At 41.0% G+C, this 17,319-nt stretch overlaps 1 protein-coding gene across 1 annotated transcript in view; it reads right to left on the bottom strand.

Annotated features, from left to right (window-relative positions):
* Positions 1-16,946, bottom strand: part of sesn1 (sestrin 1) — a 52,517-nt gene extending 35,571 nt beyond the window's left edge. The window contains exons 1-2 of the mRNA XM_078274019.1: positions 16,850-16,946; positions 15,521-15,834 (exon numbers count right to left, since the gene is read on the bottom strand). Coding sequence (XP_078130145.1) covers positions 15,521-15,793 — 273 coding nt within the window. The 5' untranslated portion in view covers positions 15,794-15,834; positions 16,850-16,946. The remainder of the gene's footprint in view (positions 1-15,520; positions 15,835-16,849) is intronic.
* Between the last annotated feature and the right edge of the window lie 373 nt (positions 16,947-17,319).

Consider the following 17,319-nt stretch of genomic DNA (forward strand, 5'->3'; position numbering starts at 1 on the left):
AATGGGCCACTGACACTCCCTTGAAACAAGCCAATAAACAACAGAGCATGTCGCTGATTAATGTCCTGAGGGGAGCTCTTGAATAAGCTCATATGGGTCATGAGCGGATCTGTTCTTACAGCAGATATGGACTCCTTCTCTCCATTCCTGAGATTAAGGTTTGATGTTGGGGAAAGCTGATATAAGTTTAGGGCTTAGAGATATTTACCAGAATGTTAACCTCAGCGGTAAAAAGGAGGGAGAGAGGAAAAAATAAATAAAAAAAACTGACTCAAGGGTTTGTGTATATTTTGTGTTGGTTGGTTGCCAACCTTTAGATGCCTGGTTTTTCTACTGTAAGGGCCTCCGAGTGTTTACTGCAACATGACTAGAAATCTACAGAGGAACGAACAAGGTTATCTGCCAGCTTAGACTATACAGGAACCAGATGGAGAAGTTGTTTTTGTCTCTCTCACAATCGATCTCCCTATGGCTTCAAGACACTTCTGTTCTCTCAAGAGTTTAGCTCAGCTTGGCCTCTACTATTCTTGTACTTCTAAGCTCCCTAAAAGTCAGTCAAAAATCGGTGCTTTTCTTCCCTACATTTCCTTCTACTAGAGCCTGATGTGTAAACTATTGCTTTGTTTTGTCAAGATTCTTTTTCGCAGACCGACATATATATCTTCTTTTTCCAACTTTCTTTGCAAGTTTCCCTCCACCTCATTCCTTTCCCCTGTTTACGGTTTCTTCTCAGCATTCTTTTTGCTATATCTCACTGTACCCGCTCATTCACCCCCAGTCCAACCTCTCATTTTCTCTATCCTGCTCATTAAACAATGGATTGCATTGTTTCCAAATATTTCTACTTGTAAGAGCTCTCTCTAATGTGCTCTTTGGCCTCAGAGAATATACTTGGTACTTTCAAAGAGGGGCTCATTCTTACTTTCTAATCACCATGGCATTGGCAGAGACATACTGCACACTCACAGTAAGCCTACACACCCTTGGTGAAGGCTTTGTGCACTGTTATGCATTATCTGATGTATTAGAACCTGCAAGACCACACAAATGAATAATGATAAAGAATATCTATATTTTTGTTAGCTGGGCCTCCAAATAGACTTACACAGACCCTTATAAGTGAAATATTAATCTTCAGAAAAGTCCACAATGTCCATTTTCCCTGTTGTTGACCTTCGAGTCCAGCAGTTAATTGTAATCATCCTGTAATTGGGCTGTATGAACTTCATCTTCACTAAACAAATATAGGAATCAAAGAAGAAAAACAAATAGAACGGAAAAACTAGCCCCGATTTCCCTAAATAAGACTAAATGCATAAAACATTATATAGCACATCACATGTATTAACATTATAGATCAATAAAAGGAAATAGCATTAAACAAATCATGTCAAAACAGAATGAAAATATATATTTTAAATTTTTTTTTATTTTATTTTTTATTTTTTTTCCCTTCCAAAACAGAATGAAGAAGAATAGATGCCAGACAAAATATTATAATTAGAACAGCCACTAACTAAAAGCAAAGTTAACACATTTTTCTGAATGCATGAAAATATTCATTAAGGCCTGATGAAAAGTCTTAGAGTTAAGGAGCTTATTCACACCGTATGGTTCATGGTTTAAGGAAACTGACTGCAAAAAAAGAGTCTGCAAAACAAAGCTTTATTAGTCTAGCCAGCTGATTTTCCAGATTTTCTGAGTCATCCAAAGGGAGAGAAACAACCTGACTTTTGCAATGTTCTTCAGGCGGTAAAATGTATTTATAAGTTGCATTTCATGTGTGTGATTTAAAGTTAAAATCTCAAAACATCCAAATTTCTTCACTGAGAATGAACAATTTCTGAAACTGCAGTTACTTATAACATATAAAGCCTGCTTCTTTATGCCGATTACTTAAACTGACTTATCTCAGCTCAGCGGGACGAATGAGACATCCACTTCATTTCATTTATCTGAAATCTAAATTCATGTTGTAGGTCAAGGTGGCTAAAGCCAACATCTGGAATAATTCAAAAGGAGAGGACAACCTGAATTATTGGTGCAAACAACAAAACACCAGTATTTTCCCATGCTCATGGGTCAAAAAGGCTCAGCTTACAAAGGCCACATTTACATGATGCGTTCAGGGACTAGCTTCCTGCTTATATCCAACCTGATTTCAAAAGTGTGGAGTTGTTAGGTAATGTGCTATCAGAACATTCCAGTGTGCTTAGTGTAGGGTGTATGTGAGTGTGGGAGCAAGCGTGTGTGTGTGTGTGTGTGTGTGTGTGTGTATCGGGGGACAGATAAACCCTCAAGATGTGATAGATGACATCATGATGTAATGGTATCTCTTTGAATTACTATGTTGGGACATGTAGTACAAGCGTGGGTAAACAACTTTGCACTTGACCTTTAAAACCGTTGAACTGTTAAAACAAAAAAAGGGAACAAAAAGCATTTCCTCTTTGATACGCACACACACGCACGCACACACACACACACCTTCTGAGGGAAATATCTGGCTCTCTAGCTGCTAAATGCACCACTAGATTCACAAGCAAGTCGCTAACATTATCTGCCGTTTGATGCTGTAGAGTGTTTTTTTAGGTGAGAGTGAACTAAAACAGTAAAGTTGTGGGTCGGGCAGCTAAACAATGAGCTGAATATACTGTAAAAGCTCCGTAAAGCCAATGGGAGCTGCAGATTCAGGTGATAATTCACTGTAGGTTCATCAATACAAGTGATACATTGTAATGACTTTTGCTTTAAGTGATTTTTTTTTGGATTATTTAACTGTGTAATCACCAAATAACCTCCACCCAGATTTAGGGTAGACACACTGGTCAATGTGAGGGAGTGTTTTCCTACCCTAAGTAAACGCTGAAGTAAATTTTACAAACACTGCATGTCAATCACACACATTGACACACCCTCACTCAAACTTTGGCCTGATTTTGGAGCAAAAGTGCCAAGGTCAGAGGTGAACGACTGTGGGAACGTGGAGGTCCTGTAGCGTGAAACTGTCACCGTCCTGACAAACTGGCCTGTAACATAAACAAGCTCACACTCAGCTCGGGACAATACCCCCGAGAAGAGAGCACAATGCCACTCCACCACTCCACACTGGGCCTGGAACAATACCATACACGCTGAAACAACATCATAGCCGGGCCTCGGCTAAGCCAACATGGCACTGGGTGAACTGAAGCAACACTATTCGGTGAGCAGCACCATACAATGCCTGCAATGGGAAACGATCCATCATGTGCTGACCACAGCTAAATTCATGTCTCAAAGTGTGGGGTCTTTACAAGATCGGATGAGGTTGACAAGCCCTTGTGAGCACTGTGTGTGTACTGTTGCATGTCCACTGTTCTCCTTCAAGACGGAAGGCAGTTAGGGGCCTTTAAACTCACAGAGAAGCCTACACAATCAAATATACTGGAATGGCACAGGAAAAAAGCATTGGCGTAAAAATTAAATACGTCTTGATTTTTACATTTTGCCCTATTATTTCTGACGTACACATCCATTATGGCAGAACTCTCAAAACCTTAAACCTGTGTTGTTTAGGTGTACAACAATCTAATCTGTTAACAAGTATTTCAATAAACCAATACACCATCAAGGTGAGGCCTTCAAATTGTTTATTTTGTCCAATCAATGGTCCAAAACCAAAAGTTAAATCGATAAAGAATTGCAGATTATCAACTTAATTTTAGTGGTTACACAATATTTCCTGTTCAGAACAGGGCCGATTGTCCCTAATATTTTGTTTGTGTATTCCAGCTGGTTAAGCCTGGTGTTGAGCCTGTGTGGTTTGTATCCTAATAGGGGCTACCTCAGACTGAGGCCTGGACCGCAGCCACTGGGCTATTCATGCTTTGTGACCTGAGTCGCAGATGCCTCTAAATCCTGCATGCTCACTGCTATAAATCTCTCAAGACTTGTAAACACACAACACACATTCACACTCAAAGGCAGACAGACCAACACACACACACACACAGACAGACAATAGCACATAGAAAAAGACACACACTGGATGAATGCCCAGTGACTAGGGCAGAAGGAAACAATTAAAATCATGTGCAGCATTGCATGCATTCAGCCCAGTACATGGAAAATTCCCATCCAGCATCTTGAGGAGAGGAAAAGCAGGCTACAGACTGGTACAGAGCGCCATCTGGTGTTCAGATAGGTGAACTGAAGCTGCTTCAGTCCCTGTATGCTGTGTGAATGATGAAATCATTCAATTGGCGATTCTTTTTCATCAAGTAAAAAGCCGAGCATTAAAGAGCAAGAGGGTGGAGGATAAAAGGCATATATTGATTTTTTTCGAATACTGCTTCCACTGGACAATAAGCTTCATCATTCATTTATGAATTCGATCAAATTAATCCTGAACAGATGGCATGCAAGTCGATAGATGAAAGTGCCCAATACCACGGGCTGAGTGTATGAGACAAGCAGGGTGATATGCAGCCACTTCTATATCAGCAAGATTTATTTTGTGTGTGTGTGTGTGTGTGTGTGTTTGTTCCCTCATGATATCATAAGCCTACAGAAATATACAAAGGCTTTGGTTTGGTTTCAGACATAGGAGGGGCACAATAAAGTCAGCTTCTCAACAAAATATATTTACACATAAGTATAAGTAATATATTGCACTAACTCCACAAAACCCTACTGTTTAGTTTACTTGATAGAGACGTCATACTTTATAATAAATAATCTTATAATTGAATATTGTGTTGGGTGAGGGGTTTATAGTATAGAGTATACTGGTACCTTGAAGCTTATTTCTGTGAGGGCATAATGATAATTGAAGCCAATCAACTACATTATGGAAGCTGGATAGTAAGGACAATGTTCATAAATATTTAACTAATCAAACTGAAACTATAAATGTTTAATTCCACGCCCAATAGAAACTTCAGCTTTCAAAATATACATGGCATTTGGAACCCATTGAACGTTGCCCCTGTGGACGCTTCAGTTTCTACTGGGCTGGCAATATTAAACCAACAAAAAGAAAAGTTGAACACAATATTGTTAGAGACGTGCTGGGTAAAGAAATGATAATAAGAGCTAACAAAGCAGCAGAAGGCTTAACTTAAAAGGTGCACTATGCGTTCCTGCATGATTTCAGTGCGATTTCATTTTTATCTCAAATCATAGGCATCTGTCCTTGATCCATTAGCTGCCTGCCCCCTGAATACACTGTGAAAAAGCCCAGTCTCGGGAGACAACACAGGGGTCGTAAACTTCAAACAAACACTAGGGAGACAGGATCATGGATGTATTAAGATAACTGGATACAGTGTTCGGCGGGATACCCTGTACATTCCAATGAGAGTGCTCAAAAGCGCATAAAGCAAACATGGAGCTCAGCTCTTCCGCGTTGACTGGCCCATGACGTCACAATGGACATGCGCACCAACAACAGTTTGTTTATGTTGTCATAGAAACCGGTAGCAACATGCTCGTTCATGTCTTTCATGTCTCTTACAAGTGGCAAACTCATGAACTCGCCGTTTTCATTGTCTAAAATATTCACTAACGTTAAACATTGTGTTTTCGTTGTTCCTGATCGTTTACATGCTTATCTAAATAAACAATGGATGTATTTAGACAACCAAGGAGATTTAATCATTGTGTCGTGCTACTAGCTAGCGCTAGCTATTACGGTTAGCCTGCAGTTTCGTGAACAGAGCTCATCCATGGCTTCATCCCTCATCCACGTTACAAGCTTTACAGCATACAGCCCTCGGATGTATCATAAGAGAGAACCAAGGTGATGTAATCACTAGCTATGTCTGTAGTAACGTTATGTAGGCATATAGCTAATTATGGTATTACCGTTCTCTTAATACATCCATGCTAGCTACCGCTAATAGCTACTAGCCGATAGCCCCGCCAGCTTGGGAAACGCTTCATACATGACGTTACAAGCATACATACATCCCTCGGGTGTATCATAAGATAATACCATAAATGTATTAATAGAACACATGGTGAATTACAACCATTAGCGCTATCCATTATTACAGCTACAGGACCTCGGGAGAACAGTCACAGTCCCGCGGGTCTGCTTGCGTCCATTATGCACGTTCGTCATATTTAGTTTAATAACTCTGGATTCGGCTACTAGTGGATGTTAAAAATGTGACGTTTTAAACAAGGACCCTTCAATTGTTTGGGCTGGTAAGTTGATGTACCCCCAAACAAATTATCCGCTGAAATATAGAGGTTTCTTTCGCCATGCAAAGTCTATGTGAAAAGTCTTTCTGGGCCATGGGGTGCAGTACCACCGTTATCTGCTAAGCCCATAGTAGCTTTTAGACAAAAATAAAACAAACACGTTCCAGCCAATCACTGACAAGATGGTTGGGGGAGGGGGTGGGGGTTAGTGACAGTCAGTTAGTCATGACAGTTACGGAAACCTGGGTGGAGGGGCCAAGCCCCCAGGAAGAGCGTCAAGTCTAAAAGCCACCATGGGCTTAGCGGATAACGGTGGTACTGCACCCCATGGCCCAGAAAGACTTTTCACATAGACTTTGTATGGCGAAAGAAACCTCTATATTTCAGCGGATAATTTGTTTCTGGGTATATCAACTTACCAGCCCGAACACTGAAAGGGTCCTTGTTTAAAACATCATGTTTTTAACATTTTGAACATGCACTAGAAGCAAATCCAGAATTATTAAATTTGGCATGATGAACGCGCATAGTGGATGCGAGCAGAGCCGCGGGACTGCGCCCGCCCGCTCACATGACTGTTCTCACGAGCTCATGTAGCTAGCTGTAATAATGGATATAGCTAATGGTTGTAATTCACCATGTGTTCTATTAATACGTCCATGGTATTATCTTATGAAGTTATGATACATCCGAGGGATATATGTATGCTGTAAAGCCTGTTACGTGGATGTAACGTCATTAGCGTTACCCAAACTGGCGGGCTATTGGCTAGCTAGCTAGTTGCTAACATCAAGGGTAGCTAGCATGGCTGTATTAAGAGCTATACATAGCTAGTTATATGCCTAGCTACATAACGTTACTACAGACATAGTGATTACATCGCCTTGGTTCTCTCTTATGATACATCCGAGGGCTGTATGCTGTGAAGCTTGTAACATGGATGAGGGATGAAGCCATGGATGAGCTCTGTTCATGAAACTGCAGGCTAACTGCTAGCGCTAGTTATTAGCTAGCTAGCTAGCTAGCTAGCTAGTTGCCCAACATAATAATTAAATCTCCTTGGTTGTCTAGCTAAATACATTTATCGTTTATTTAGCTAAGCATGTAAACGATCGGGAACAACGAAAACACAATGTTTAACGTTAGTGAATATTTTAGACAATAAAAACGGCGAGTTCATGAGTTCGCCACTTGTACGAGACACGAGAGAGGAGCTCATGAACGCGCATGTTGCTACCGGTTGCTTCAACAACACAAACAAAATTGTTGCTAGTGCTCATGCCCATCGTGAGCCAACCAGCGTTATGGGCCAACAATGCGGAAGAGCCGAGCTCCATGTTTGCTTTATGCGCTTTTGAGCACTCTCATTGGAACGTACGGGGCTTCTCGCCGAACACTGTATCCAGTTCTCTTAATACATCCATGGGAGGGGCAAGCTTGCTCTGTTTTGTTTTAAATTTACTTGCAGGAATGCATAGTGCACCTTTAAATAATTAGGGAATTTAAATTCCATATGCAAGTTTTTAAATATCACATGGCAATGAAAGAGAATGAGGCTTGTTCGTTCCACAGCACCATGTGATCACCCTATCTCTATCCTTGAATCTCTTGATAGGAGCAACACAGCAAATCCTGCTCTACCTGAGGTTGAAACATGCACGCAGAGCAGACACATGGCTATTATTATTTTCGTGCACTGAACCTGGCCTGGGAACACCTCGGGATCCCCCAGTCAGAGCTGGTTTATGTGGCTCGGGAAAGGGAAGTTTGGGGTCCCCTGCTGCCCCCGCGTCGGATAAGCGGACAAAGACGGATGGATGGACTGAACCGATAACCTGGGCCTACAACTCTTTATTTATGTTCATTTTCTGTGTGCGAGTTTCTCTCCTTCAAAGAGTTTGTTATTCCTTTCCCACCTCCTGATACAGCACTTAGTTACTGTTGTCCACAGCCTTGCCTTCTCTCTCCTCCCCCTCATCCTCCTTCCACAGTCTAGGGGTATGTGGGTGAGACAAAACTACATGATCTATTCAACCGCTGTTACTTCCCCCCATCTGTTGCTCAACCTTCAGCGCATAGATATGTTTTGCAACATTTCCACTTTCTTTGGACAGAGCAGCTCTCCCACCCCTAAGTGGGATACCTGCTGGTTGCTATATAACCTATATAAATTAAAGTGCTATATAAATACATTTTGATTGATTGATAAGTAATGGTGTCTGTCACTACTCGATGTGAGTCGAGTGCAGATGTGAGTTGTGCATGCTCAGATTTAAACGGTTTAAAATAACGCATAAGGCATAACGCCAAGGGATCCGGATCTGGGCTGCAAGTAAGGTAGGTGTGAGTTCTCTTAATACATCCATGGCGCGAGGTGGTCGCGTCTGTGTCATGCTGAAATCCATAAAATAATAAACTTTTCTCATTACAAACAATAACAGAAGATGGAAATAATTTCAAAAACGTTTAAGCCATCTATGATTGATTGCTAACGATCCAGGTATTTTTTCCAAGTGACAGCCTTTGTCGTGTTTGATTGCTAACTTGTAGCCAGCAGTGAACGAACTTCGTCTTGTAGGTACATTTATTGTATTGACATTACAGAAGTCTCTCGTTAGCAAGTTCTTGTAGGCTACTTCAGCCTCTAATCTAGAACTGACATCAGGGATTATTGTCGCAAAGTGACGCAAGCACAACTCACATCTGCACTCGACTCACATCGGTTAGTGACAGTGTCAACCAACCCACCCGATTATTGCACCTCATGCCACTGGTACCATGACGACTGCTTAGGCTCTGCTAAAGCCCAGACCCACTAGCCCACCCTCCCTCATTGCCCGGATAATACAGCTTTTACATGTTTTTAGTGGAACAGCCGTTCCAATGAATACTGATGATTCTTACAGTGAACAAATTAGCAGATTCTTCTTTTTCCTGTCTACAGGAAAATGTTTGAGATTTTTTTACATATGTTATAATGGCTAAAAACAGAAAATTGTGCTTTTTTACCATTTACTCAACAGGATTGACAGTGACCTAGTTGCACACTTCCCTCATGCCCCCTCCTCACTAGTCTTCCCGGGTCTACAGCAGCCAGCAGCATGCAGCACTGGCTGGAAGGTGGGGGTCTGTCTGTGTTGTAGGATCAAAGTGGGGGCTTGTGTGTTGGCATGCTTTCCCAGCATGTTAGAAATGGTCTCTAATACCCTGGCTAAACAGGCATTTGGTGCTGGAAAGAGATATTGTATGAATCCTCTGATTCTTGCACAGTTTATTTTCCCGTGCAGTAAACTAGACACACTTTATAAATAAATTCAATTTGTACATTGAGAAAGCCGCTCAGTGTTTTTAGCCACAGACATTTGTGCCATAAGGATATGGTTCAACACCGTTCCCAGGATAAAAATGCCTTCAAATATCTCGATTTGTGCGGCCAACAGTCCCACACCCAAAAGATATTCAGTTCTCCTCACAGTGGAGAAGCTGGAGAAAATGGCTGAAATGATTAACCAATAATCATAACTGTTGATAGATTTTCTGTTGATTGAATCATTCATTATAGCTCTAAATTGCACCAAAACTTTGAAAAGCAACAGAAAAGAAGCTAAAATGCATCAAAGAAGCAGAGCTACGTCATTGTGCCACTATCATCGCCAGTATCAGCATCACCAGGGACAAAACAATCATATTAAGAGGCTTGAAGGAGTGTAGAAAAGCCTTAAGTGGCCACAATATGATTGCAACATAAAGCTTCATGTAGCTTAGCTAGATTAAACATCCCACAGATTGTACACAGTGCACACACCCACCCCAGCTCCTATCAACACTGTCCCATCATTCTGTCCAGCTGGCTGGCAGCTGTAATTCCACAGCTTTATTTCTCTAACACATCCTCCATGGAGCACTGTACAGTTACTGTACCAAAGGTCATTGCCTGCTGCTGCTTTCTCTCCCCCCTCAACATGCAATTTGTCTGACCTGGTTTGAAGCTGAGATCACCCATAATCCAGCAGATCTGTCCAGACCACAAGACTCTATATCCATGGTTTCTCACTATTTATAGAGGAAGCACAAGTAGCTGAGAGAAGACTGGAGTCATGCACACAAACACGCCGACACATACAGTACAGTTACAAAGACACAAGCAGGTACATTTACCCACACACATGCACAAAAGCATTTAAAAAAAGGTGACAATAAGCAAAACAACTTTAACAACTCCAAACTAATGTTACGGTCTACGAGTGGACTTCGACTCAGCCTTCTCTGAAGAGCAATGTTGCATCGGTCAACACACTCCTGTCTGTCAAGGTTGACAAGTCAAGTTTGTTTATATAGTCTTACCAGCATGGCACCTTTGAGACAGAAAATAAGCATTCCAAGACCAAACCGGATCTACAATCAATAACAAATGATGCAACAATATCTCAAAGGATTAAACCACTGCACAAGCAACAACGCAACACCAACCTCAAACAATAATGGATGAAACATTTTAGGGCCAATGCAAACAAGGACTTTATTACCATAAGTGTCCATTCATATATTTCAGTCTTGACAGATTTAAAAAGCAGTGCACAAGCTTTACAACCTGTATAACAGAGACCTTATGCACCTCCCATGAATAAATTAAATCCTGAACAAGCAATGTGATCTATATCTGATGTCATCAACGAGGGCCTGGAGACACTCCCAAGCTTTCCATGTGGAGACAGAAATGGGTTTGGGTTATTCTGGGAGGAGGCCAGATCCAGGAAGCCATTTCACTTAATTAATCACACATAAGTGTTTATTACAGGGGCTGCAGAGTCATCCTTAATGTCCATAATTAGCTAAGTAAGTAGGTGTAAAAAAATTAGGAGCAGCATAAAACATCCACAGCCCTTTGCCTTCCTCAGAGAAAAACAAGTTAGCTTAAGTTTCGTAACTACAAAAGCTCTCTCTCATTTCTTTAAAGCAGTCAAAGCTGCACAATCTGGATCAAAAAAATATTCTGTCTGCTGCACAGTGAAAAATATATTTAACCCATTTCCCAAGTTGCAATTCCACTTTCCTAAACCAAAACGAGATGGTTGCTCATTTTGTAGAATGAGAGGCTGGAAAAATAAAAATGCAGTATTATGTATGAAAATATCAAATTTTCTGAGAAAATAACATTAACTAATAGATAGTCTATATCCTTGATGTTCCACTTCCGGGATTGTTCTGGTGCCGCAGGAAATTCCGCCGGATGCATGTCTTTTTGCTGATGTCTGTTTCCTTACGCTTTCTTTGCATTGGAAGTTTAAACTCCAGTGGATTTATGAGGACTATGGTTAACTGCTCCTCAGGAGGGCTGGGCATCGTACAAAATCTTATGATCTGGTGCCAATTCCGATACCTCAGTTTCGATGCCGGTTCCTTAATACTTTTTTCGTTACCATATGTTTTAAAATCCATTTCAACGTCAACAAAAATACATTAAACACAAAACTTTCATTGTCTACCTTAATTGTGAATAAAAACAGTTATCAAAATAAAAAAATTCTGGTAACACTGCTCACTCAAGAGTAACATTAATAAAACAGGTTGTGTTTTTCGATACTTAGAATTGGTATCAATCCGAACTTTAAAAATTAACAAAAAAAAGAGAAACCTTTTTGCCACAACGTTAACATATTATAAATAATTAATAAACAAATGACATTGTGTACAGGCTAATATTGAACCAACTAAAATGCAAAGGAATGTAAAGAACAGACTTTTTAGGTCAAACTGCATAATGACACAAAAACCTTTAACAATAAACTTGGTGACTGCCCTGTTGTCAACATTGAACTAATGAAGAACTAACTTAAGTGCAAAGGAATGTAAATGAATTGCCTTGTTGCTGAAAGGTGCTGTAGAAGTTGCCTGTCCTTACAACCTCAGCCTGTCAGTCAGTCATCAGGGTACAGAAACCACTGTTGTGCCTGCTTGTCTCAGAGGAAGTGTAAAACAGCACGCAACCGCTTTCGGCTCGCCATTAATATCATATCGCAGCAAACGCTGTCTGCGTGAAGTTTTGAAAAACTGTAACCACTTTATCGACATTGCCGTGACACACTGTGACTTCAACAAAACTGCAGAGCCGACGTAGTTTGCTCCGTCCGCACCTCTGCACGCGGGTGTGTGTCGGTCAGAGCTCCACTCTGTGTCAATATGCAGAGAGAACAGATAAGCTTGCACTTAAGCGCTCAGACGCTTGTGGAACCGAAATTTGGCACCGAAAGATGAATTATTTTTCGATACGCATAGGATCCAGGTATTTTTTTCGGTGCCATAAAAGTATCGATGTTCGTGCCCAGCCCTACTCCTCAGATCGATGCACGGTAAATTAAGATTGTGATTGGTTTAAAGAAATGCCAATAAACCAGAGCATGTTTTTCTCCCATCCTGGAATGCTGTGTGGAGTAGCCAGACCCTCGTCCGCAGCGTGTGGAGAATGGTCTGGCAAAGCGAGACTAACTAATAGATAACTAAACCTGATAATTAAACATAGAAAACAAATCACTTACCATCTCTGTTTACATTTAGAAAAACACAGTCACAATTTGGAAAATGGGTTAAAAAAATATTTACTGCACAGCAAATATTTATTTTAATCTTCATGGACAAAGGAGTCTTTGAGGATTCGGGAAATATCTTGAAATATGCAGTTAATGTTCATTTGGCATTTACTGTACATTCTTTACTACATCATTTCATCCCTGTAGGCCGTAGATGTGGACAAAATCTCTGGAATCTGCGCAGCACCAGCCTGCATGACAAGAATATGTTGATCTTTTGAGAGTAACGCTTAATTCAAGTTAGGGTAGAGGGCTAACACAATGGACTAATTACATAACACAAAGAAATCCCTCTCTGTCTTTATCCAGCTGCCCAAGACTGCGCTCCTTTCATCCAGTGAGGGAACATGGTGACGAGAGAGAGAGAGAGAGAGAGAGAGAGAGAGAGAGAGAGAGAGAGAGAGAGAGAGAGAGAGAGAGAGAGAGAGAGAGAGCTCTATGGAGTTTGCCCACCTCTTTAGCTCTCTTGGTATGTGTGCATGTGTGTGCATTTGCAGGGTTTTCCCTGCCATTATAAGGCTTAGGCGCAGCACCCAAGCCGTTTTTGGTAGCACCTAAGCCAAATGAATGTAAAATCTTGTGAGCATCAAAACTAATTAAATGACTTGATTAAATGACTCAGATCGAATGATTGTAGCTGGTCCCCAATGGACTTCTTTAGCTTAAGTTTTGTCTTTAATTATCTGCTCCAGGAAGGACCGCTTTACTTCCCACAAAATACATGCACCTACAGTACGTCTTTCACAAACCTAGGGAAAACTGTTATGGGAGCCCAACCCCTCCCTGCAGACATAGAACCCTATTTTCAGCCGTGACCCCATAACCTCAGAAATATTGGGGCAACGTAACACAGAAAAACATTCAAGCCCACTCCTTTAACTGTGATCACAGCTTGACCTGCATATTCAGGGTGCCTTGAAAAACAAATGAGGTAACTGCTAGGGACATAAAAAGGTTCTGTGGCCTTTGATGAGAGATGCACATAAATCCCCAGTTAAACCAGAATTTGTGTTTTTTAAAGGATTAAACCAACTTTAGAGGTGTTGGTAGGTTGACAGCCGGTAACTGGTAGTTCTAGGGAATAAGCGTTTTTCCCAAAATGTCAAACTATAGCTTTAAGTGTGTGTGCCAATAGGCATTAGCATTTATTTTTTTAATGTACTAGCACATACTATTAAAGGCTTTTTATTTTCAACCATCTACTGTATATAAGTGTCTGGGATTAGATTTGTTTCATGCCACACAATGGACGAGGTTATTCCTCCTTTTTAAAGTTATTATTGGATTTACTTTCACATAAAATAAAGTGTACAAAATATACTGTGGATATGCACATTGGGGCAATAAACTAGCAAAATATTGTTCAAGGCAAACATTTTGCAAGCCCTGAGGGTATTGAGAGATGTTATTCTCTCCAAGCAGGAGGCCTTCCTCTTCTAGAGGAGGGGGGTGGCAATGAGGAAAGGACTGTCTGCGCTTTCAAAGATTTTGTCTTAAATCAGTGGATCTGCTGGAATTAGAGGTCTGTCTGAGCCCAAGCCCCTCCTCCCCCATCCCTGACGTGAGAAAGGTGTGTGTGTGTGTGTGTGTGTGTGTGTGTGCGTGCGTGTGTGTGTGTGTTGATCAGAGGGGGTCTTCAACTGTGGGACCAGAACAAAAGGAGCTGCCACATTGGGCTCATAAACACACCCTTTGGCAAGTCAACCGCAAATTCAGTTTAGCATAAATCAAAAATACCAGGCAGTGTGTACTGCTAAACCTGCAAAGCAGCTTTCTCCCTCTCTCATCTCTCTCTCTGTCCCTCTCCTCCACCTTCCAAAAACACTTCACACAAACAGGAATTAATACCACTGCTAAACAGTCCATTTCCTCAGAATAACAACATGGCAGGTCATCAAAAGTGGTTAGGCTTAGTTGTTTTGTTTGTTATTAGAGGACTCATTAAGTGGTACAGGCCACAGCTAACACCACGCTAAAGCCAGGATAAAACCAATATTTTGGTCACTGCAAATAAATTAGGACAATTTTAACTGACAAAATATAATTAATCCAAAATGCCTAAGCACCGAGATTAATCATCAAAACATATTAACCATGAATATAGATTTTTAAGTCCTGACCACTTCTTATACTAAGGCTGGTTCAGAAAGAATTGACAATAACATGAATACTGAATCAAATTGAGCTACATGCTGTGACCTGAATCCAAATCACACCGCACCACATTAGCAATAACAACAAAAACTGCATGGCATACTGATAGTGCTGACACTGATTTTAGCTAATATAAGAAGATGATGTTTATGTCAGCAGATGGTTGTGACAGACCACTGGTCTGTGTGAGGTCTCCCCTTTAGCCAGCCCCATTCCTTGTGATATTCCTATGGTGATATTATTAAATTGTTTATACAAATTCTTGACTTGCTCTTCTCTGTGCATGTATGCATGTGGTTGAAGGGCTGGATTGGTGAATACTTGGCTATTGTTATGTTTAAGTGTTAATGAGTTCAGGGTGTTTCATTGTGCCATTAAATGTAATCCACTTGATTAAACATGCATTGGATCTCGACGACGTTCTGACTCAACCACAATGTTTGCAATGCTTATGAAGAGGTGGAGAGGAGCAGATGGCAGTAGAACAATACCATAAGCACTAGTATGGGAGGACATATGACAGCACGCAGCTCAACGCAGCATAGAAAAAGAAGCTCGCTGGGGTCTCATAAGCTGTATGAATGTCCTACCTGGACTCCCTGTAGAAGCCGAACACATCGCTCCTTGACATCGTCATAGGGACACCGTTTGGACAGCATGAGGAGGTGAGCCAGGATGTCATTTAGGTCACTCTTGGGAGGGCTTCCTGAGGCTGGGGGGGCCAATAATGGTATGGGCCTGATGGCCTCCACTTTCCTCATGACGTCCTGGCAGATGTTCTCCATGGCTTTAGTTCTGGAGATGGCATCCCGGCTGCCCAGCCGGTCCCATCTCCCCAGAGACTCCTGGTCCTGCACTTCCATCTTTTGATGTAGGACTAATGTTTGTGCTGTCTTACAACAGGCTATGCAACAAATAACACATGAAACAGTCTATGTTTTACATCACAGCATAAAAAAAACAAGCTTTAACAATATGTTTTATGTTATTCTAATGGGGAACTGGGTAAATATTTCTTGAAATCACATGTGAAACTGTTAACAGATCAAAATGACAGGAGGGTCTGTTTTTAAGTAATCCAGCAAATTAAATACCCAATAAATCAAGGTGTTTCATCACAATGATGCAAAAGATCATATAAAAATTCAATATTGCTTCAAAGATGTATTGATTTGCAACACTGCCCACAATAGCCTAACGTTAACACACTGATATCACATCGATATTAAATGCATAGGTATAAATGGTTGACAAATATGCTGTATATTGTCACAGGGTATTGAATATTGACCGACCCTATACTCAGTAAATGTCTTGTTCACAAGAAAAATAATGTGATGATGAATTACATTTTTATGAATGATTTTTATCAATTGTTATGAGTTTATGTAAAGACTAAAACAAAAACAAATATCAGCCGATATATCTGTTATTTGATTTCTAAACTCTCAAATATCGATATCAGTACTGGCCTCAAAAAGCCAGTATCCATCGGGCTGTGGCAATGATACAGGGATTTAAACACAGATCATGCTGATAACAATAGGATTTTTGGTCGGTTACCAACTTCTAAGAAAAAAGCCTGGTTAACGTACTGAGAATAGTACTGATGTCTCAAGCCACCATAATCTGCCAATCAAAGTGTCATATAGCTTTTGCAAACGAAAATGAACCCACGTTGGTTTATGGTTAATGACTTTATAACCTAAATTTTAGACATATCATGACTGAAAATGTACACGCAAGTGGTCAGTATAGTGAGTCCATCAATCCCTGGCTTCTTTCGTGTCAAGGCTTTCAAGCTGCCCGTTAACAAAGACACGAGTAAAGTACAACAGAACCACGGTCAAAACAACATTCTTACACACAAACCTATCACTGTGGACCAAAAACAAAGAGTGTCATTCTGAAATACTCACTTTATCCACATTATTTGGTGCAGGTCTTCCGCCACGGGACGCCTTACCACAGCACTGACCAGTAACGTCAGTCCCAGAGTAGAAAAGATAGGAGGCAACAATTTGATGGTAAACATTTGATTGGCAGAAGGAGCCGGCCAATGAGAGGAGTCCCTGGGCATTCTCGGGCGGTGCCGTGTGGATTCTGACAAATTTTAGTTGTCATGCTCGCGGGGGAAGGTTTTATGGGAGTTGAATGCTCTTCGTTCTGTGTGTGCTCTTGGAGGGTAGCTCTTAAGAACTACAACTCCCATTATGCACTCCGTGGGCAGCAGCCCCCCCCCCTTCTCTTGTTTATCAGAAATAGCTAAGACTGGCCGAGGAGAGAGGAAGATGTTGTACATTTGATCCGCTTTAAACCTCATTTGTATTTAACTAAACTGCCAAACTTGCCACATAAACGGCCAATATCAGTTAAACAATATAGTACA

Source organism: Sander vitreus, chromosome 18 (genome assembly GCF_031162955.1).
Source record: "Sander vitreus isolate 19-12246 chromosome 18, sanVit1, whole genome shotgun sequence".
NCBI lineage: Eukaryota > Metazoa > Chordata > Actinopteri > Perciformes > Percidae > Sander > Sander vitreus.